This window comes from Chiloscyllium punctatum, chromosome 12 (genome assembly GCF_047496795.1).
Source record: "Chiloscyllium punctatum isolate Juve2018m chromosome 12, sChiPun1.3, whole genome shotgun sequence".
NCBI lineage: Eukaryota > Metazoa > Chordata > Chondrichthyes > Orectolobiformes > Hemiscylliidae > Chiloscyllium > Chiloscyllium punctatum.
Genome location: NC_092750.1, coordinates 33,926,644 through 33,947,997, shown reverse-complemented (window position 1 = coordinate 33,947,997; position 21,354 = coordinate 33,926,644). Strand labels below are relative to the sequence as shown.

At 41.9% G+C, this 21,354-nt stretch overlaps 1 protein-coding gene across 2 annotated transcripts in view; it reads right to left on the bottom strand.

Moving 5' to 3' along the window:
- The window catches only part of cacna2d3a (calcium channel, voltage-dependent, alpha 2/delta subunit 3a), a 950,991-nt gene that overhangs the window by 346,688 nt on the left and 582,949 nt on the right, over positions 1 to 21,354 (bottom strand). The window contains exons 13-14 of one of the 2 annotated variants that reach the window (XM_072582307.1): positions 19,523 to 19,656; positions 12,509 to 12,526 (exon numbers count right to left, since the gene is read on the bottom strand). In XM_072582307.1, coding sequence (XP_072438408.1) covers positions 12,509 to 12,526; positions 19,523 to 19,656 — 152 coding nt within the window. The remainder of the gene's footprint in view (positions 1 to 12,508; positions 12,527 to 19,522; positions 19,657 to 21,354) is intronic. The other variant, XM_072582308.1, reaches the window with a different exon arrangement.

Sequence of the window (21,354 nt, the reverse complement as noted above, 5' to 3'; positions counted from 1 at the left end):
GGAGAAAGAAAAATGCATATCAAAAATAGGAAACTAAATGCAATGATGAAGTGTGCTTGGAAGGATAAAAGAGTGATTGAATTGGATTAGGTATGAGGGTAAGTCTGGTCATGGAGTGCTGGATGGGCCTGGGCTAACTGAACACTTATGTCACAGGGTTCTTCACATAACTAGGGGTGCCATCACTTACATCTTCCATCTTCTGCAGGAAGATCTTCAGCATCATGGCTTGGGAAGAAGTGCTGTAGCTGTGGCACAGAAAATCACTGTGACATTGAAATTCTTTGCCATTTTGCCAAGTCACCCTTTATACACATTGAAAGTCCTTGACACTGATCTAGCTCTCTCAGGGCCAGCTCTCAGAGTGAGCAGGAAGTCTGACACTCCTGTATTTATCTGTCAGCCAGGACTAGATTAACAGCCCCAATCAGGGAAGTCATTTTCTATAAAAGCAAATTACTGTGGATGCTGGAATCTGAAACCAAAACAGAAAATGCTGGAAAATCTCAGCAGGTCTGGCAGCATCTGTAAGGAGAGAAAAGAGCTGACGTTTCGAGTCTAACTGACCCTTTGTCAAAGTTAAAAAAAGGGAGAAATAGGGAGGTATTTATACTAGGCTGAGAGAAGGTGAAAACAATGACTGCAGATGCTGGAAAGCAAATACTGGATTAGTGGTGCTGGAAGAGCACAGCAGTTCAGGCAAGTCATGGCTCCAGAAGCAAAGGTAGCAATAAAGAGGTGATAATGACAGTGCATAGAGAGATTACAGGGAGATTAGGTGAATGACCAAGGCTGAAACCAGTGCTATGTGACAGAATATGTGGGGGATGGGGGGGTTGGTGAAGCAGAGGCAAAATGAAAAACAGGGGAGAAGGGTAGCAAAGGGGGAAGGGGAGAGGAAAAAGGTAATGACAGAGTGGGGAGCAAGAGAAAGACAGACAATGAAGAAATAAGAGGTACAGAACAGTGAAAAAAGAATTTAAAAAGATAAATAAAATAAATGAAATAAAATTATGGAGCAGAATGAAAACAGAGGGGTTGAGATGGGATAATCATCTGAAGTTGTTGAATTCAATGTTGAGGCTGTAACGTGATGAGTCGGAAGATGAGATGCTGTTCCTCCAGTTTGCGTTGAGCTTCACTGGAACATTGCAGCAGGCCAAGGACAGACACGTGGGCATGGGAGCAGGATTGTGTGTTGAAGTGGCAAGCCACGGGAAGGTCCGGGACCTTCTTACGTGTAGACCGAAGGTGCTCAGCAAAGTGATAACCCAGTCGACGTTTTATCTCTCCAATATAGAGGAGACCACATTGGGAGCAACGAACGCAATAGATCAAATTGAAAGAGGTATAAGTGAAACGCTGTTTAATCTGAAATGAGTGTTTGGGGCCTTGGATGGTGAGCATGGAAGAGGTAAAGGGGCAGGTGTTGCACCTTCTGCAAGAAGGTGCCTTGTGTGATGGGAGAGGTGTTAGGTGTGATGGAGGAGTGGACTAGGTTGTCCTGGAGGGAACAATCTCTGTGGAATGCAGACAGGGGGAGGAAAGATGTGTTTAGTGGTCGCGTCATGTTGGAGTTGGCAAAAGTGGCAGAGGATTATTCTTTGCATGTGAAGGCTGGTGGGGCGAAAGGTGAGAACAAGAGGGACCCTATCCTTGTTCTGGAGGGGAGGAAGGGGGCGAGGGTCGGGGCACGGGAGATAGACCGCACGGTGTCGAGAGCCCTGTCAATAACTGTAGGTGGGAAGCCACGGTTGAAGAAGAAGGAGCACATATTAAGAGCACCACTTTGGAAAGTGGCCTCATCAGAACAAATGCGGCAGAGGCGAAGGAGCTGAGAGAAAGGGATAGAGTCCTTACAAGACGTAGGGTGAGAAGAGCTGTAGTCCAGATAGCTGTGGGAGTCAGTGGGCTTGTAATGGATATTAGTGGATAGACTATTGCCAGAAATGGAGACAGGAAGGTCAAGGAAAGGAAGGCAAGTGTCGGAGATGGACCAGGTGAAGGTGTTGGAGGGATGGAAACTGGAAGCGAAGTTTATGAATTTTTCCAGGTCAGGATGAGAGCATGAAGCTGCACCGAAATAGTCACTGACGTACCGATAAAGCAGTTGTGGGCCGGGACCCGGGTTGGCCTGGAACAAGAAATGTTCCACATACCCCATGAAAAGGCAGACATAGCTAGGACCCATGCGGGTACCCATTGCTACACCTTTGATTTGGAGAAAATGGGATGAGTTGAAGGAGAAGTTGTTGAGAGAGAGAACGAGTTCAGCCAGGCGGAGGAGAGTCATGGTGGATGGAGATTGTTCAGGCCTCTTTTCGAGAAAGAAGCAAAGAGCTTTCAAACCACCTTGGTGTGGGATGGAAGTGTAAAGAGATTGCACATCCATGGTGAATCGAAGGTGGTTAGGGCCTGCGAATTGAAAGATGTCGATGTGTTGCAGGGCATCAGAGGAATCCTGGATGTAGGTGGGGAGGGAGTGAACCAGAGGAGTAAGGAGGGAGTCAAGGTAGGAGGAAATAAGTTCAGTGGGGCAGGAGCATGCTGACGCAAAGGGCCTGCTGGGACAGTCCTTCTTTTGTAGAGTTTAGAGAGTAGGTAGAAACGGGCTGTCCGGGTTGGGAGACTGTGAGGTTGGAAGCTGTGGGGGGAAGGCATCCGGAGGGAATGAGGTCAGTCACAGTGTTGAAGACAATGGCTTGATGCTCATTGGTGTGGTCATGCTCCTGGGGGAGGTAGGAGGAGGAATCTGAGAGTTGGCGCTCAGCCTCTGTGAGGTAGAGGTCAGTACGCCAGACAACAACAGCACCCCCTTTGTCAGCAGGTTTGATAACAAGGTTGGGGTTAGACCTAAGGGAGCGAAGGGCAGAAAGTTCGGATGGAGAGAGGTTGGAATGGGTAAGGGGGCAGAGAAATTAAGGCGGCCAATGTCCTATCGACAATTGTCAATGAAAAGATCAAGGGAAATTGTCCTGGCGGGGGTGTCCAATTAGAGGTGGAATGTTGGAGGGATGTGAAAGGATCTGTGGAGCGGGGGGAGGACTCTTGCCCAAAGAAGTGAGCATGAAGGCAAAGGCGACGGAAGAAGAGCTCAGCATGTCAAGCCCAGAATTCATTGAGGTGGGGAAGTAAGGGTACAAAGCTGAGTCCTTTGCTGAAAACAGCATGCTCAGCCTCAGAGAGGGGAAAGTCAGAGGGTATGGTGAACACACGATAAAGGCTGGGGCTGGAAGAGATGGGGTTCGAGGGATTGGGACTGTTGGAAGGTGGAGGGTGGGCAGGGGTGTGAATGAGAAGTTGAAGCTTGCGTTCCTTAACATCTGCAAGAAACAGGAAAAGTTTGGAGTTAAGGCATCGAATAATACGAAGGATTAAATAAAACTGTGGACCAGGACAGCTTTGAGAGAGAGTAAGTCAGTGCTGCTGGAAAGAGGTGTCGAGTGCTTTCATGTGGCGGCGCAGGCCCTGAGTGTGGCTTTTAGGATGCGGTAAGAACAGCAGTTGGAAAAATGTTGTAAATCGTGCAAGTACCTGTAATCCTGGAGGCTGCATGCAGGGTGGAATTTGAGTTGAAATCCACGAGGAGTAAGTTGGAGGCGAAGACAGTCACTGAGGAAGGAAATATGGCTGTGGAAGCGAGTCTTAGTAAATACCTTGTCTAACACTGAGAGAGAAAAGGAAAGCAGTGAAGGTGGACAGGGGGAGAGAGACAAACGAAAATCTTGTCGGAGAGAAGAGCAGTACTTCTTCAGGGTAGGCATTCCTGGGAGAGAGGTGGCAATGGGTTAAAGACTGGATAAAAGCAAATTACTGCGGATGCTGGAATCTGAAACCAAAAGAGAAAATGCTGGAAAATTTCAGCAGGTCTGGCAGCATCTGTAAGGAGAGAAAAGAGCTGACGTTTCGAGTCTAACTGACCCTTTTCAAAGTCATATTCTATTATGTTCACCTGGCTAACCTTGTTACAATCATTAGATCCTTCCCCCTTTAAGTCCTAGGACATTGGCTAATTTTTGTTTTTGTAGCTCCTCCTGGGGCAGTTCAGCACCAGATCAGGTTCCTTGAACTCTTCCTCGGATACGGGCAGCATGTTGCTTGCCTCTTTCACCTGGAGTACTTTAAAAGAAATTCACTCTCCTCTTCAGGCAGAAAACATGTCGAGGTGGTATTGCCAACCATGTCCATCTCAGATTCTGAGCTATCTCTAATGCTTGATGGAGAGAGAGAAAACCCACAGATTCCAGAACAGTCTGAAAGGCTGTCGAGGAGCTGGGGATGATTTGCTCCTGCACTGTTTGTGAGTTTGCAGCTTTCATTTGGCCAAGTGCTTGTTCAGGATTGTTCCATCTACCTGAACTTTATACATCACTAGACGTGACCTCAGACCAACTACGCCTCTTAACCATGCTGAGCCATTCTCGTGATTCCTACACTAAACTTCAACTCCGCAAGTAAAGTGTCTCTTTTGCTTAGTGGCGTCTTGTGTCCGGCATTGACATTCCTGATGCTGTTTCACCCTCCCCTTCACCAAATCTGAAAGATCAGATTTAACCTGGTGCTGAGTCTTTTCACCATTAGTAACAATACTGGAGCTGTCCCTGTAATTGCATTAGGCATGGTCCTATAATCAATTAGGAACCAGGACAATTTGGTATCCAGTGAAGCTGTAGACTGTTTCTTTAAAGTTTGGACTGCTCTTTCTGCCAGACCACTGGATGATGAATGACATGGAGTTGTTTTTATATATTGAATACCCTTCGATTTTAGGAAGTACTCAAATTATTTGCTGTTAATCGATGGCCTCTTATCTGTGACATATACTTGCAGGAGTCCGTGTATTGCAAGTGGGCACAGTTTTTCTATCATTGTCTTTGTGTTTGATGAATGAATTCTTTGAGCATCCAGTCACTTTGAGTGGGCATTCACAATGACTAAGAACATTGAGCCCATGAAAAGACCTGCACAGTTGATGTATAACCGAGTCCAGGGATGACCCAGCCATTCCTATGAATGCAGGGGAGCTGTTGGTGGTAATTCTTGTCCTTGTTGGCACTCTGGGCACTGCCCCATGAATGCAGCTATGTCTGCAATCACTTCTGGCCACCAGACATAACGTCTCACCAATATCTTCATTTTGGAAACTTCTGGGTGACCCTGGTGGAATTTAGCCATTCTCTGGTGGTGAACTTTGTTTGGGACAATCACTCTTGCTCCTCATTATAAGATGCTGTCCTCTACTGTGATCTGGTCTCTCCAGGTCCAAAAAGGTTTCAGTTCTGGTTGTGATGGCCCTTTGGTTTCCCCCATCACTACCAGCTGTTTCAGTTTTGCCATGACTGGATCTTTCCTGAAAAATGTCTGGGTATTTAATTAAGACTTCAGTCAGGCAGCCATTTTTTATAAATTGAAAAATGTTGAGCCAATCTAGGTTAATCCTTCTCAACCAATTTCGCCCCATCAAGCTCAGGCCTGAACCTTTTACAACAATCAGTGGCAACTGAACAATCTGCTTTTCATAAGAGACCGGAAACAAATTTGATTCCTTAATCTGTAAAGATCCCCCAGTATAGGTTATCGGTCTAATCAACATCTTGCACAAACTTAAGGGTTGGGGTTCAGAGCAAATTTTGTTAAAGACTGGTTCCATGAACACTGAAATGGCCATGTCAGTATCAACCTCCATTAGAATCGGGTGACCATTTAACTATATGTTTATTCTGGGCTAATGACATTGAGACAAGTGAAAGGCAATGATTTGGATTCTGTTTTGGATGTTGCTAAACAATTGAACTGTCCCAAACTAGATGTAGGTGCATTTTCCAGAGTGTGTACTCTCCAGGATACCCAGCTTATGAATTCCCTTATTCAATTTGAGGTCTAGTGGGACTCTTTTACTGTCATGAATCTGCATACTTACAGCAACTACAATGGCTTACCAGCCTGGATTCTGAAGAAAATTTTAACCATTTGGCCAAGGCTTGGCTTTGTCTTGAGGTTTTACTGTGGGCAGACCTAGAGTCCTTTTGTTTAGGATATGTCCTGAGTGAGGCGAGGAAATTACCTTCATCCAAGTGGTGTTCCCCAAGCTCAGTCAGACTGACAACGGTGTCCAATTCCATCAGAATATCCTGCAACTCATATGCTCCACTTGCCACATTTTACAATGATGAAGCCAGTTGCAGTTCCTGTTTGAAGTCCAGTTCGGCTTCAGCTCAAACACTCTTTTGCATAATTACACTATTTATCCTGCATACAAATTGGTTGCTCAGCATCTCATTAAGGGTTAATCGAAAGTCACATGCCTCTGTGAGTTGTTTGAACCTGGTCAAAAATCTCAATATGGATAACACTGATTCTCAAATTGCCAAGTCTCAGAATTAGAGGAGGCTTGGGGTTGTAATATTACTTAACTAAATTGATCAACTCTTTAAAGGTTTTAGTATCTGGTGCCTCAGGGAAGGGTGGGCTCCTAATAACCAAAAAATCTGAGGGTCGACAAGCTGTCAAGAGAATTAGTCATGACCAGGGCCTGATCAGGTGTACCCTAGAACTCTGTGGGAAGCTAGAGACATGATTGCTGGACCTCTTGCTGAGATATTTGTATCATTGATAGTCACAGATGAGGTGCCAGAAGACTGGAGGTTGGCTAACATGGTGCCACTATTTAAGAAAGGTGGTAATAAGTCACGGAACTATAGACCAGTGAGCCTGACATTGGTGGCGGGAATCCTGAGGGACAGGATGTACATGTATTTGGAAAGGCAAGGACTGATTGGGGATAGTCAACATGGCTTTGTTCATGGGAAATCATACCTCACAAACTTGACTGAGTTTTTTGAAGAAGTAACAAAGAGGATTGATGAGGGCAAAGCCTTAGACGTGATGAATATGGACTTCAGTAAGGCATTCGACAAGATTCCCCATGGGAAACTGATTAGCAAGGATAGATCTCACAGAATACAGGGAGAACTAGCTATTTGGATACAGAACTGGCTCAAAGATAGAAGACAGAAGGTGGCAGTGGAGGAATGTTTTTCAGATTGGAGGCCTGTGACCAGTGGAGTATTACAAGGATCGGTGTTGGGTCCATCACTTTTCATCACATATATAAATGATTTGGATATGAACTTAGGAGATACAGTTAGTAAGTTTGCAGATGACAACAAAATTGGAGGTGTAGCAGACAGCGAATAAGGTTACCTCAGATTACAATGGGATCTTGACCAGATGGGCCAATGGGCTGAGGAGGGCAGATAGAGTTTATTGTGGTTCTGTTCGCCGAGCTGGGAATTTGTGTTGCAGACGTTTCGTCCCCTGTCTAGGTGACATCCTCAGTGCTTGGGAACCTCCTGTGAAGCGCTTCTGTGATATTTCCTCAGGCATTTATAGTGATTTGTACCTGCCACTTCCGGTTGTCAGTTCCAGCTGTCCGCTGCAGTGGCCGGTATATTGGGTACAGGTCGATGTGCTTATTGATTGAATCTATGAATGAGTGCTATGCCTCTAGGAATTCCCTGTTTGGCTTGTCCACTGTTGGGACAACACTACTATTATAGGACAAGCCAAACAGAGAACAGCCAAGGAATTCCTAAAGGCATGGCACTCATTCACAAATTCAATCAATAAGCACATCGACCTGGACCTAATATACCGGCCACTGCAGCGGACAGCTGGAACTGACAACCGGAAGCGGCAGGTTCAAATCACTATAAATGCCGGAGGAAATATCACAGAAGCGCTGCACAGGAGGTTCCCAAGCACTGAGGATGTCACCTAGACAGGGGACGAAACGTCTGCAACACAAATTCTCAGCTCGGCGAACAGAACCACAACAATGAGCACCTGAGCCACAAATCTTCTCACAAACTTTGAAGGTAGAGTTTAATTTAGATAAATGTGAAATGCTGCATTTCAGGAAAGAAATCTTAGCAGGACTTATACACTTAAATGGTAAGGTCCTAAGGAGTTTTGCTGAACAAAGACACCTTGGAGTGCAGGTTAATAACTCCTTGAAAGTGGTAGATAGGATAGTGTAGAAGGCGTTTGGTATGCTTTTCTTTATTGATCAGAGTATTGAGTACAGGAGTTGGGAGGTCATGTTGCAGCTGTATAGGACATCGGTTCGGTCACTTTTAGAATACTGCGTGCAATTCTTGTCTCCTTCCTATCGGAAGGCCATCATGAAACTTGAAAGGGTTTAGAAAAGATTTACAGAAACTTGAAAGGGTTTAGAAAAGATTTACAAGGATGTTCCAGGTTTGGAGGGAGGATTTGAGCTATAGGGAGAGGATGAATAGGCAAGGGCAGTTTTCCCTGGAGTGTCAGAGGCTGAGTGGTGACCTTATAGAGGTTTATAAAATCATAAGAGGCAATGGATAGGATAAATTGACATGGTCTTTTCCCTGGGATGGGGGAGTCCAGGACTAGAGGGCATAGGTTTAGGGTGAGGGGGAAAGATGTAAAGAGACTTCAGGGGCAACTTTATCACGCAGAGAGTAGTGCGTGTGTGGAATGGGCTGCCAGAGGAAGTGGTTAAGGCTGGTACAAGGCTGGGACTAGATAGGGGTGGGATATCTGGTCGGCATGGACGGGTTGGACCAAAGGGTCTGTTTATGTGTTGTACACCTCTATGACTCTATCTGTCTCAATGTCATTAGCCCAGAAAAAACACATACTTTGCACATACTGGACCTCATCTTTGATGGCAGGACTGCACTCATCAAGCTTCCCAAATAATGACATGATGCCAGAAATGCTTACCCCAACTGACAGATGACTGTTGTGAGCAAATTTCTTCAGGTGCGTATCCCATTCTCATCGCCACTGAATTAATTCCACAGAGGGCAATATCCCATCTTCAAGTCACCCTTTAGTTTCATGTGGAGACTCTTTGGCATTGATCCAGCTCCCTCAGAGCGAGCACTCTGGATGAGCTAGATGTCTGATATTCCTGTTTTTATCTGTCAGCCCAGGCTCCGTGGTTAGACCAGATTAATAGCCCCAATTAGGGAACTCATATTCTATGATGTCTACCTGGCTAACCTCATGACAATCAGTCGAGTGTCTTCATTCCATTCAATCAGTTGCTGAACACCAGATGTGAAATCAGGTGTGTAAGTGCTCAGAGTTTGAAAATTCACGGTGCAAGACCTATTGAATGTTCTTGATCACGTATTCCTTTTACTCTAAACCCTGGAACATCTATCAGCTCTCGTGTCTTTTTCTTTATTCAGGACTTATGGTCTTTTCTGGCTGGACCAGCATTTATTGCCCAATTCTAACAGCTTTTGCAAACGTGGTGATGAGTTGTCTTTTGAAACACTCTAGTCTGTATGGTGTAGGTTTACCCACAAAGGTGTTATGGAGGGAATTTCAGGATTTTGATACGGTGACTGTGAAAAAGTGGTGATATATCTCCAAATCTAGATACTGTGAGGCTTGGAGAGGAATTTGCAGGAGACAGCATTCCCATCTATCTGCCGCCTTTGTCCTTCTATGATATAGTGGTTTTCCTGTTTGGAAGGTGCTGTTTAAGGAGTTTCAGTGAATTTCTGCAGTGAATCTTGTAAAAAGTATACACTGATGCTACTGCGCATTGGTGGTGGAGGTAGTGAATGTTTGTGCTGCCAGTGAAACACACTTTCTTATCCTGGATAATGTGTAAGCTTCTTGAGTGAGTATTCCATCTTGCTCCTGACTTGTGCCTTGCAGATGTTGGGAAGTACTGGGGAATCACAAGGTGAGTTACCGCTACAGGATTCATTGCCTCTCATCTGTACTTGGAGCCACAGCATTTGTACAACTTGTCCAGTGTGATTTCTGGTCAATGGTTAACCCCAGGATGGTGATATTACTATCAGCGGTGGTAAGGCATTGAAAATCAAAAAGATGATGGTTAGATTTTCTCTTGTTGGAGATGTTCATTGCTTGGAGCATGCGTACAGCAAATGTTACATGCCACTGTCAATCCAAGTCTGGATATTGTCCAGGTCTTGTTACATTTGAACATGGACTGTTCCAGTATCTGAGGAGTCATGAATGGTGCGAATCATGGCGAACATACCTATTTCTGATCATTATGACGGAAGGAAGGTCATTGATGAAGCATCTTCAGATGCTTATGCATAAAACTGTATCCTGAGGAGCTTGCAGTGATGTTCTGGGCTCAGATGATTGATCTCAATCAACCACAGCTGTCATCCTTTGTGCTCATATGACAATTAAGTAATATATACACTGTGTATATGAGGCATCTGATAGAGATACCTGCCACCCAATCTCATGTTTGACTGTCTTCTGCAATGTCAAATTTACAATGCTGTATGCTGCTAAGCATGACTTTTCAATAAGTAGGGCATATGCTGTCAGAGAGTACTTGATCATTCATCCTGTTTCAGCACAGAAGGTAGATTCTTTTGTACTGCCCATAGACATTGTCCTATACTGCTACCTTGGTCCAGTTTGGCCTTTGGTCAGTTGAGATGGCCTCCTGCTGCTACCTTTAAGAAAGAGAACATCCCTTCCTCTGTTGCCAAACTTCTAGAGTACGTTTAGTGAAATGTTGATTAACCCTGGAGCTTGGTCGCAGATATCTCTGGGTGGGTACAGTTGAATACAGGCTGAATTCTGACCTTGGCTAGAAGAGAATGACATATTTGTTAAATATAGCACGTCAAAATTTGACCCCGGAAGGTCCAGACTGGATAAGAACTTCCTGTCCACCTGTCCTATAAGATTTCATATTCTACTTGTTCAAGCATATGGCAAGAGCTAAGAAACACAATCTTGCAGTAACAAATTACTGCATGTGTTGGAATCTGTACTGAAAACAAAAATGCTGGAGATCACAGCTGGTCAGACAGCACCCATGGAGAGAGAACAAACTAACATTTCGAGTGTAGATGACTTCATCAGCGCTGAAGTGAAGTTTGGAAGGGGCAGCATTTATTCTTTAGTTTGGGAGGGGTGGAGCTGGGTATAGGGTGCTGTTGGAGAAAAGATGTAGGTAGTTGAGATTAAGTGATCAGAATGTGAGAATGGCAGAATAATGGTGTGTCTCTTACCAGACTTCAAAGGACAACAAGCTAAAAGAAAGGGAAGAAATGGGAATTGGTTCACAACATAAAGGCGTTGAACTCAATATTTACGTGCAGAAGGCTGAGCCTAGTTTGAAGATGAGATGTTGTTCCTCCAGTTTATGCTATGATTCGCTGGAAAACTACAGCTTACTGAAGACAGACATATGGGTATATGAGCAGGATTCTGTGTTAAAATGAACATCTACGGGAAGATCAGGGTCCTGTGTGCACATAGACCAGAGATGTTCTGCAAAGCGGTCACCCAGTCTGCATTTGGTCTCTCCAATGTAGAGTAGGCCACATAGGGTGCAACAAATACAATACACTAGATTAGAGGAGGTACAGGTGAAATGCTGTTTCACCTGGATAACACATTTCACTCATATTCATATAAATAGTCTTTTGATCTTTCTGTAGTTGATTGAGATAACTTGATGACACTGACACAATGAAACAAGATTAAACTGATAGTGACACTGGCATAAATGAGTATATGAGATCAACTAGAAAGGAATCAAAACACATAATCTTGCAAGATAACCTGACCCATCCTCAAGCAAAAATAACTTCCGCTTTTAGGCCTGACAACACAGTCAGTGTGCAAAACTGAAGATTACACTCATGATACTGATATGAAGCATGACATATTTTTAAAGAAAGAGGAATGTTATATTGTTAGAAGCTAGTTAGCAACTATTGTGACATGCATGTCTCCATGTTTTTCAAGAATGGTGTATCACTCTCTACTGCACTACAGTTTGTGCATCCAACTATCATTCCTCAATATATAATGAGATCTGCAAAATTTGATGTTAACTCTTGTATTGATAAAAAAAGTGCGATGTGACCCTTCTTGATATCAGTCAAAAAAATTGAACTCACTTGCTCTTAAAAGTTATCTATCATCCTTATGGAAAGGCAAGGGTTTATGATGCATACATGAATATCTATTCGATACGTATGATTCCTTGCATTAAGATTGAGAAAGTTGATGACTGTATGTAAACTATATATGTCCAAAACCTTTAGAGGACATTTTATAGATTTTAATATTTTTTACAGAGAGAAACCAGAACTATTCATCTGAGCCTGTACTGTTATAAATAGAGAAGATTGGTAGCAGAAGCCATATTGAAATGCTTAATCTGAGTGGTGCAAGAAGGGTTGGATTCCTAGGTTAAAAGATTTCTATGCCTGTATTAGACTTAAGTTATTTCAGTTATTTTTACAGTGACCTATTTTGGTAGTTACATTTTCCTAAAAGGTTGATTAAAATTTTAGTCATATTTATATAAGTAGTTATTTGATCTTTCTGTAGTTGACCGGGATAACTCGATCATACTAACACAATTAAACAAGATTGAACTGACAGTGATACTGGCAGAAATGAATATATGAGATCAACTGGAATGGAATTAAAACATTACCTTTTTAGCCTGTGGGAGCTGATGCATAAGAGAAAGGAAAGGAGAACAATTAATGACAATGTTTTATCCACTGTTCAGCTACACATCATCTGTTAATGTATCTTATTATGCCCATTATTGGCTTTTATTGCTGATTTTTTGCTTATTTTTGTTCATTGAATAGGGATAGTACTTCATGCACAGCAACTGGATACTTAGATAATCAGACAATACATTTTAATTATATACTAATGAAATATGAATATTTTCCACTGGATAGAATCATAGAATCAGAGAGTTATATAGTATGGAAACAGACCATTCCACCCAGCTAGTCCTTAAAGGAATTGCAGGAAATTTTAATTGTTGAGTTTTGTCAATCCCGGAGAAGCAGACTTGACTCGGAGTGCAGAAAAAAATTGGTCTATTTGAGGTGCTTCCAAAAGCCATCTCCAGCCAGATGAAGATAATTTCTTACTGTTACTGAATGGTAAACTGTATTTTGCATTCAGATCTTATTGGAGCCATTCTAAAGGCAAAAGCAGGACTGACCTCAAACCAACACAAACTAGCAAATGGAGCTTTGTCAGCTTTCTCCTCATTGGTTCTTACAATGTTAAGAACCAATGAAAGTGAAATTAAATTGGAGTAGGGGCAAAGATTGAAAAACACGAAGTATGTTCTGAACGTGTTCTTCTTTTCATCCTTGTTAAAGTTGAATTTCAACATTTTCAGTGCAATGAAAAAATGATTACTTAAATCTTTTAAATTCTGTATATGTTGTAGGGCTGCTTTTCCTACTTTCATGCTGGTAGGGAATTTTATCCATTGATTTACACATTAGGAATCATGGGTGTGACCCCAATTCTCAAACAGCAGTATGAATTTGGAAAATAAGTCATTTTTAAAAAGGGGAGTACACGTTTGCCAATATTGCTCAAATTTTCAAACTAGATTACTATTTTAATTTGATTTACAATTTGCTGCTAATGACATCTGTATAATAGTGCTGCAACTTAACTCCTGGATCGTGATGTGGCATAGCAGGTGACATACCAATCCAGAAATGATAGCCAGGAAGGGTGACTATAACAAAGGTAAACTTCTGTCCTGTCCTTCTCAGCCTGCCTGCAGTCTTTGATACAGTTAATCACACCATATATTGTCCTCTGATACTTCCTCACTATCATCCAGCTGGGTAGAACTTATTTGGTTTCATCTATCCCATCATAGCCAGAGAATCATTTCCAATAGCTTCTCTCTGGAATGTCACAAGGATCTAATCTTCACCCGCTCTTATTGTGCATCTACTTACTGTCCATCAGCAACAACTAGAGACACAATGTCAGTCTTCACATGATAACACTCAGCATCTCCCTTACCATCACCTCTCTTGATTACCTCCCATCAACTGTAAGTTATCAGGTTGCTTGACTGACATTCAGTACAGTCTGAAAAAATTTCCTTTAAGTAAATAGTGGGAAGATTAAGGCTGGTGTCTTCAGCCATCATCATGAACTCTGCTCCCTAACCATCAACTCTACTTCTCTCCCTTGCAACAGATATTGAATCAGACCGTTCACATTCTTTGTGAATTTAGAATGAGCATCTGACTACATATTCTTTCCATCAATAATTTTCACTGACATAACATTACCTGGCTCAACTCCTGCCTCATCTGTTGCTGAAATCTTCATCTATGTCTTTGTCACCATAGACTTAATTATGTCAATGTTCTCCACTCTGGGCTCTTACATTCAATTGTATAAATCTTGAGCACATTTTAAACTCTGCTGATGACTTAACTTGCAACAGGTCCTGTTCAACCTATATTGGATACTAGTTAAACAACACCTCAATATTGACATTTTCACCGTGTTTCCAAATTTTCTTTCAAATTACTCCTTTGTCTCTGAAACCTCTACAACCCTAAAACCTTTTAAAATATATGCATTTCTCCAGTTTGGGTACACTGATATTCCTTTATTTTAATTGATTTGGAGGTGCCGGTGTTGGACTGGGGTGTACAAAGTTTAAAATCACACAACACCAGGTTATAGTCCAATGGGTTTAATTGGAAGCGCTAGCTTTTGGAGCACTGCTCCTTCATCATCCTTCACCACCTGATGAAGGAGCAGTGCTCTGAAAGCTAGTGCTTCCAATTAAACCTGTTGGACTATAACCTGGTGTTGTGTGATTTTTAACTTTGATTCTAATTGTTCCACTATTGCTCATACATACATTTCCACACTCACACATGCACCCTCTCACAAACTTAAACCCCTTACTCTCACACTCACAAACATACACACACTCTCTCACAGACACTCATAACCCCACCACCACCACACCCCACATCCCCAAACAAAACACACACAAACACACACACACACATACACACACACACATTTGTGGGGTGAATTTGTACTTGCAGAATTACACTTTTTTTAGATCAGAATCAGTCTGAACGTTGTGCCACAGACAGTCTCACACAGGGCAGCTAACACCTTAAATGCATTATCTGGGCTGACATGACACCAATTGTTAAAGTTCATTTGATACTGTAACTTTTAAAAATAAGTTCTGCAAATTATATATGAAAGAACTGAAACAAACATGTTCATTCTAAAAGATGAAAAACAATCCAGGTCTTTTTTCAATATATAATTTCAGTTACTTCACACTGTAAACTTTTGCTATTAATTGTGTGTCTTATGATCTTATACTCCACAACCACCTGATGAAGGAGCAGCGCTCTGAAAGCTAGTGCTTCCAAATAAAGCTGATGGACTAAAATCTGATATTGTGTGATTTTTAACTTTGTACATCCCAGCTACAAAGTAGAGCAGAACATTACCCAATCACAACACAATGCCATCCATTCTTTCAAAACCAACCACAACATTGTCATCAAACCAGCAGATAAAGGAGGAGCCATCATCATTCAGAATTGAACAGACTACTGCAAGGAACTATACTGGCAACTGACCAACCAGAAACACTACAGGCAACTACCAGCCGATCCAACCATTGAGCACACCCGTTGATCACCCATTGATCAAGACTTTTGAGTTCCCTACTCACTGTCAACCCACGTAGTTTTCATGGATGTAACTTCTACTGCCTTCCAAAGATACACAAAGCCAACACACTAGGACATCCCAACGTTATTGGGCATTGGGACCCGGTGTGAGAATCTTTCTGCCTATGTTGAAGGCACCTTGAAACCCAGTGCACAGGGGACCCCCAGCTTCTATTGCCACACTACAGATTCCTTAGAGACACTCAGCACCTACAGACCAGTCGAACTGGGAACATTCCTCGTCACAATGGAAATTTCAGCACTCTACACTGGCATCCTCTACAACGACAGCATCGCTGCAACAGCCTCAGTATTCAACACCAACAGCTGCCAATCTCTGAGCACCATCTACAACTCATCCGCTTTATTCTTGATCACAACTTCTTCACCCGTGACAACCAGTTCTTCATCCAGACACACAGAACAACCATGCAGACCAAATTCGCATCCCAATATGCCAACATCTTCATGCACAGGTTTGAACAAGACTTCTTCTCTACACAGGACTACCAACCAAAACTATACACCAGGTACATTGACCATTTTTTTTCCTCTGGTCCCACGGAGAGGAATCACTAAAACACAGTGATGTCAATGAGTTTCATCTCACTATCAAACTCATCATAGTCTTCTCTCGACTATCTGTCTCATTCTTGGACACATGCATCTTCATCAAGGATGGGCACCTCTGCACCTCACTCTACCGCAAACCCATGATAACCTAATGATGCTAAACTTCTCCTGCTTCCACCCGAAACATATTAAAACAGCCATCCCCTATGGACAAGCCCTACGCATACACAGATTTGTTCAGATGAGAAGGAATGTGACGGACACTTGGAATGCTCAAGGATGTCCTCATAAGAATGGGGTATGATGCTCAACTCATCGACCACCAGTTCCAACGTGCCACAGTGAGAAACCGTCATGACCTCCTCAGGAGACAGATACGAGCTGCAAACAACAGTACTTCCCAGGAGCCAAAAAACTATGCCATGTTCTTCACAGCCTGCCAATGAGGATGAGCACCTCGCCAACACCTTCCCCACACCTTCACTGCTCGCCTTTAAACATCCACCAAACCTCAAATAGATCATTGTTTGTAGCAAATTGCCTGGCTTTCAGGACAACACCATACAACTTTGTTACAGTAGACACTGCAAGATGTGTCAGAGTGTCAACATAGAGACACACATTACATGTGGGGACACCTCCCACCATGTATGTGGCAGGTGCTCATGCAATTCAGCCAATGTTCTCTATCTCATAGGCTTCAGGCAAGGATGCCCTGACACATGGTACATTGGTGAGACCGAGCAGAGGCTATTGCAACAGTCAAATGGACACCGCACAACAATCAACAGACAGAAGTGTGCCCACCCAGTCGGAGAACACTTCAGTAGTCCAGGACATTTGACCTCAGACCTGCGGGTGACCGTCTTCCAAGGCAAACTTCAGGACAGGCGACAACAAAAGGTGACCGAGCAGAGGCTGATAGCCAAGTTCAATACCCATGGGGATGGCCTCAATGGGGACCTTGGGCTCATTTCACACTACAGGTGATACCACTGCACTATACACACATACAAACACACACACAATTTTGAGGGGTGAATTTGTACTTGCAGCATTACATTTTATTTTGCTCAAAAACTGCATGAATCTATGCAAGATTCTGTAAATCTGTTTTTAGATTAGAATCAATATGAACGTTGTGCCACAGACAGTCTCACACAGTCTCACACCTTAAATGTATTATCTGGGTCGACATGACACCAATTGTTAAAGTTCACTTGAGAATGAAACTTCTAAAAAAGGTTCTGTGATTTACATATGAAAGAACAGAAAACATCATGTTCATTCTAAATGATGAGAGACTTAACAAACAATCCAGGTCTTTTTCAATATATCATTTCGGTTACATCATACTGCAAACTTCTGCTATAAATTCTGTGTCTTACGATCTTATACTCCACAACCACCTGATGTAGGAGCAGTGCTCTGAAAGCTACTGCTTCCAAATAAACCTGTTGGATGATAACCTGGTGTTATGTGAATCTTAACTTTGTACATCCCAGTCCAACTCTGGCATCTCCAAATCAAGTCCACTATTGGTGACTGCATTAAGGTGGCAAGGTCTTAAATTCTGGAATTCCTTCCATCAACGTCTTCTTCATTCTCTCTATCTATTTAATTAATCATTGAAATCTGCCATTTTGACCAGGAATCTGGTTACCTGCCTTAATATCTCCTTATGTGGTTGGTGCCAAGTTGCTCTGTCTGCTTGGCTTCTGTCGGACAGTGTCACTGTGTTGCAAAACATTCTATAAATTTAACTAGTTGAAAAATCTCAATGCTGTTCAAAAATATGTTCAACACATCTTCATTATAATGCTATACCTTTAATTGTTATATGTCTTTAAAAAAAATCTACCTTTCACGTACACGGGATCAAAGGGGTATTGGTAGCCTGATGACTACATTAACTAAGGGATAGGAGGGACTTGAGACTTTTTCAGACTTGAGGGGAGCATGCAGTGGTGCTCCCAATGGTCAGTTTCTGATTCACTGCTTTTTTAAGATCCAAAATTGAAATTGACTTGATCTTGAATACACAGATCATAATTTAAAAGTCTGCAGATGATACAAAATCAGCAATCTAGTTAGTTGTGAGGAGCAGAGTAACAGGAGACATAGGCAACTGGTTAAATGGTCAAGCATAGGGGGAAATAACATTCAGAATAAAAAATGTTTTAGTAAATACATTTGAGGTGATAGAAATACAAACAAATGGCAAAATATTCAAGGGAACACAGGAACAGAGAAACTTGATGGGTCTATAAACAATATTTTTAATATATCTATAGATTGTTAAGGTGGCAAAACAAGTTGAGATTAGTGCAAAGACATGAAATCCTTGGTTTTATTAACAGGCATGGGGTAAATATTAGCCTGCAAAATGTGCGTATTTGTCACCGTGTGATCTAAAGCAATCAGACATCAGTGCATTTGATAATATTTTCAGCTCTGTGCCAATTGTGATTCAAGTCATTAGATTGCAATAATGTGAAAAGGGTGACAGTGAATTGGCAACCTGTTCTATATTCCTCCCAAATTTTCCAGAAGCAATGTAAAATAAGCTTTTGATTCATGATCATTCAATGCCCATTGTCACATAAAAACAAAACACATCTCAATCAGAGAAAAATAGTTTCAAATTCCACACTGCCGATATTGTTTGCAATGACATCTTATCAGATACAAAAGTATCTTCACCATGGTGCTAATAACCTGGGCCAGAGTTTTAGTGTCTGCAGGATGAGCCATGAAGTGCCACAGTATGTTTCACTTATGCCGAACACTGCTATTTAAATCTCTGGAGGCTATTAAATTTAATGAAACCATCTGGACTGGAATGGACAACCAAGTGTAATCAGTTTTGCAATGCCACAAAGTACAGATGGCAACACTTGTTCTCTTATTCCATGTTTTCCCTCTTGCCAGATTTAACTGCTAATCTAAATGAATTTCAGCTGTCTAACTTCTCTTTGTTTTCTGATGGTTTCTTTAGCTTAACAATTTTCCACTCCATATTATCATTAAAATCCATGTGGAGTTCCATTTATACACTATGAAAATTATTTTGAATTAAAAATACTTTTCTTTATTTAACTATTCTTTTTTCACTATTTTTCTATACCAACAGAAAACAGTAATAAAAATGGAGCAAATTCATTGTCAAACAGAAAAGGCTTTTAACATGTTTTGCAAAATGGAACATTTATTCAAATTTTCCCTTACCAGTAATTTGCAAGTAATAGAAAATAGAAAGACTGATTCCTTTCAAATAGAATTTGAATAGAATAGAATGTTAGCTCTACAGGATTATTCATTCCTAGATGTTGCTTCATGGTATTTTTGATTATGCAAAAAAATAGTGAATATTAACTTACAGTATTATCGATGTATGCTTCTGTCCACACAATATCATGTTCCTGGTCAATGACCTTTGGTCTGCTCAAAACATGAAGGTATTCCATCACATTTTCTTGTACATCAGCAAGAGTAGAAATCTGAGTGAAATATCCTAAAACAAAGTCCAAAAAGAAGAAAATCTTTAAAATGCACTATTTATGTTAATATAACATCACAAACAAAGAATAAATACAATGAGAACCTACAGAAACCGATTTTAAAAACCCGGAAACAATTAGACTGGGTTTCAGTTTGGGTGGATGGTGGGCAGTGCACATAGCTGCTTGCCAAATGTCATCAGTAAAATGCCCACGTTCAGGGAACAGACTGGCAGCTTAGAATCTGTGGACTCCTCCATGGACTCTCATGACCAGAAATGGCACAGGGAGTAAGCAGACAACAGCTGCTGGTGGGAATTGGAACATAATGAAGTGGAATGATTGGCAACATGCAGGACTTTTCTCTATTTTTCATTTATTCATGGGATGTTGACATCGCTTGTTGGGCCAGCATTTATTTCCCATTCCAAATTGCATTTGTGAAGATGGTGGTGAGCTGTCCTCTTGAATCTCTGAAGTGTAGGTACTCCCATAGTGCCATTGCAGAGAGTGTCCCACAAATTTGATCCAGCAACAATGAAGGAACGTTGATATATTTCCAAGTCAGGATGATGAGTGGTTTAGAGGGGAACTTGCGGATGGTAGAGTTTCCAATGTTTTGAGGGAATAGTAGTTGAAAGCTTGGAAAGTGCTAGCTAAGTACCTTGGTGAACATTTACAGTGCATCTTGTAGATAGTACACACTGCTGATACTGTGGGTTGGTGGTGAAGTAGGTGAATGTTTGTGCCAATCAAATGGGCTGCTTCTTGAATTTTGTTGGAGCTGCACTCATTCAGGCAAGTGCAGACAATTACAATTATACGGCCAACCTGTGTCTTATAGATGGTGGACAGTCTTTGGGGAATCAGGAAGTGAGATATTTGCTGCAGCATTCCTAGCCTCTAATTGGCTCTTGTAGCCACTGTATTTATATATTTTTTAGTTACTCATAGAATGTGGACGTCACTGTCAACATTTATTGCCCATCCCTAATTACCCAGAGGGCAGTTATGAGTTGACCACATTACTGTGGGTCTGGAGTCACATATAGGCTAGACCAGGTAAGCATGACAGTTTCCTTCCCTAAAGGGCATTAGTGAACCAGATGAGTTTTTCTGACAATTGATGATGATTTCACAGTCATCGTTAGACTCTTAATTCCAGATATTCTTATTGAATACAAACTTCAGCACCTGCCATGATGGGATTTGAACATTACATGGGTCTCTGGATTAATTTCTAGCGATAATGCCACTGTTTTATTGCGACTACAAAAGATATGGTTCGTCCAATTCAGGTTCTGGTCAATGGTATTGTCCAGGATGTTGATAGTGAGGGATTCAATGCCAGTAATGCCTCTCTTGTTGGAAATGGTTGTTGGTTGCATGGTGTGAATGTTAGTTATCATTGTCAGCACTAGGCTGGATATTGTCTAGGTGTTACTGCATTTAGATATTGATTACTTCAGTTTCTGAGAAGTCATATTATTACTGAACATTGCACAACCATCAGTACACCTGACCTTATAGTAGATTACTACAGATGAAGCAGTTGAAGATGGTTGTGTTGAGGAAACTACCCTGAGGAACTCCTGCAAAGATGTCCTAAAACCTAGATGACTGACATTTAACAACCATAACATTTGGGCTTGTGCTAGGTATAACCTCAACCAGTGGAAAGCTTTCTCCCTGATTTCCATTGACTCTAACTT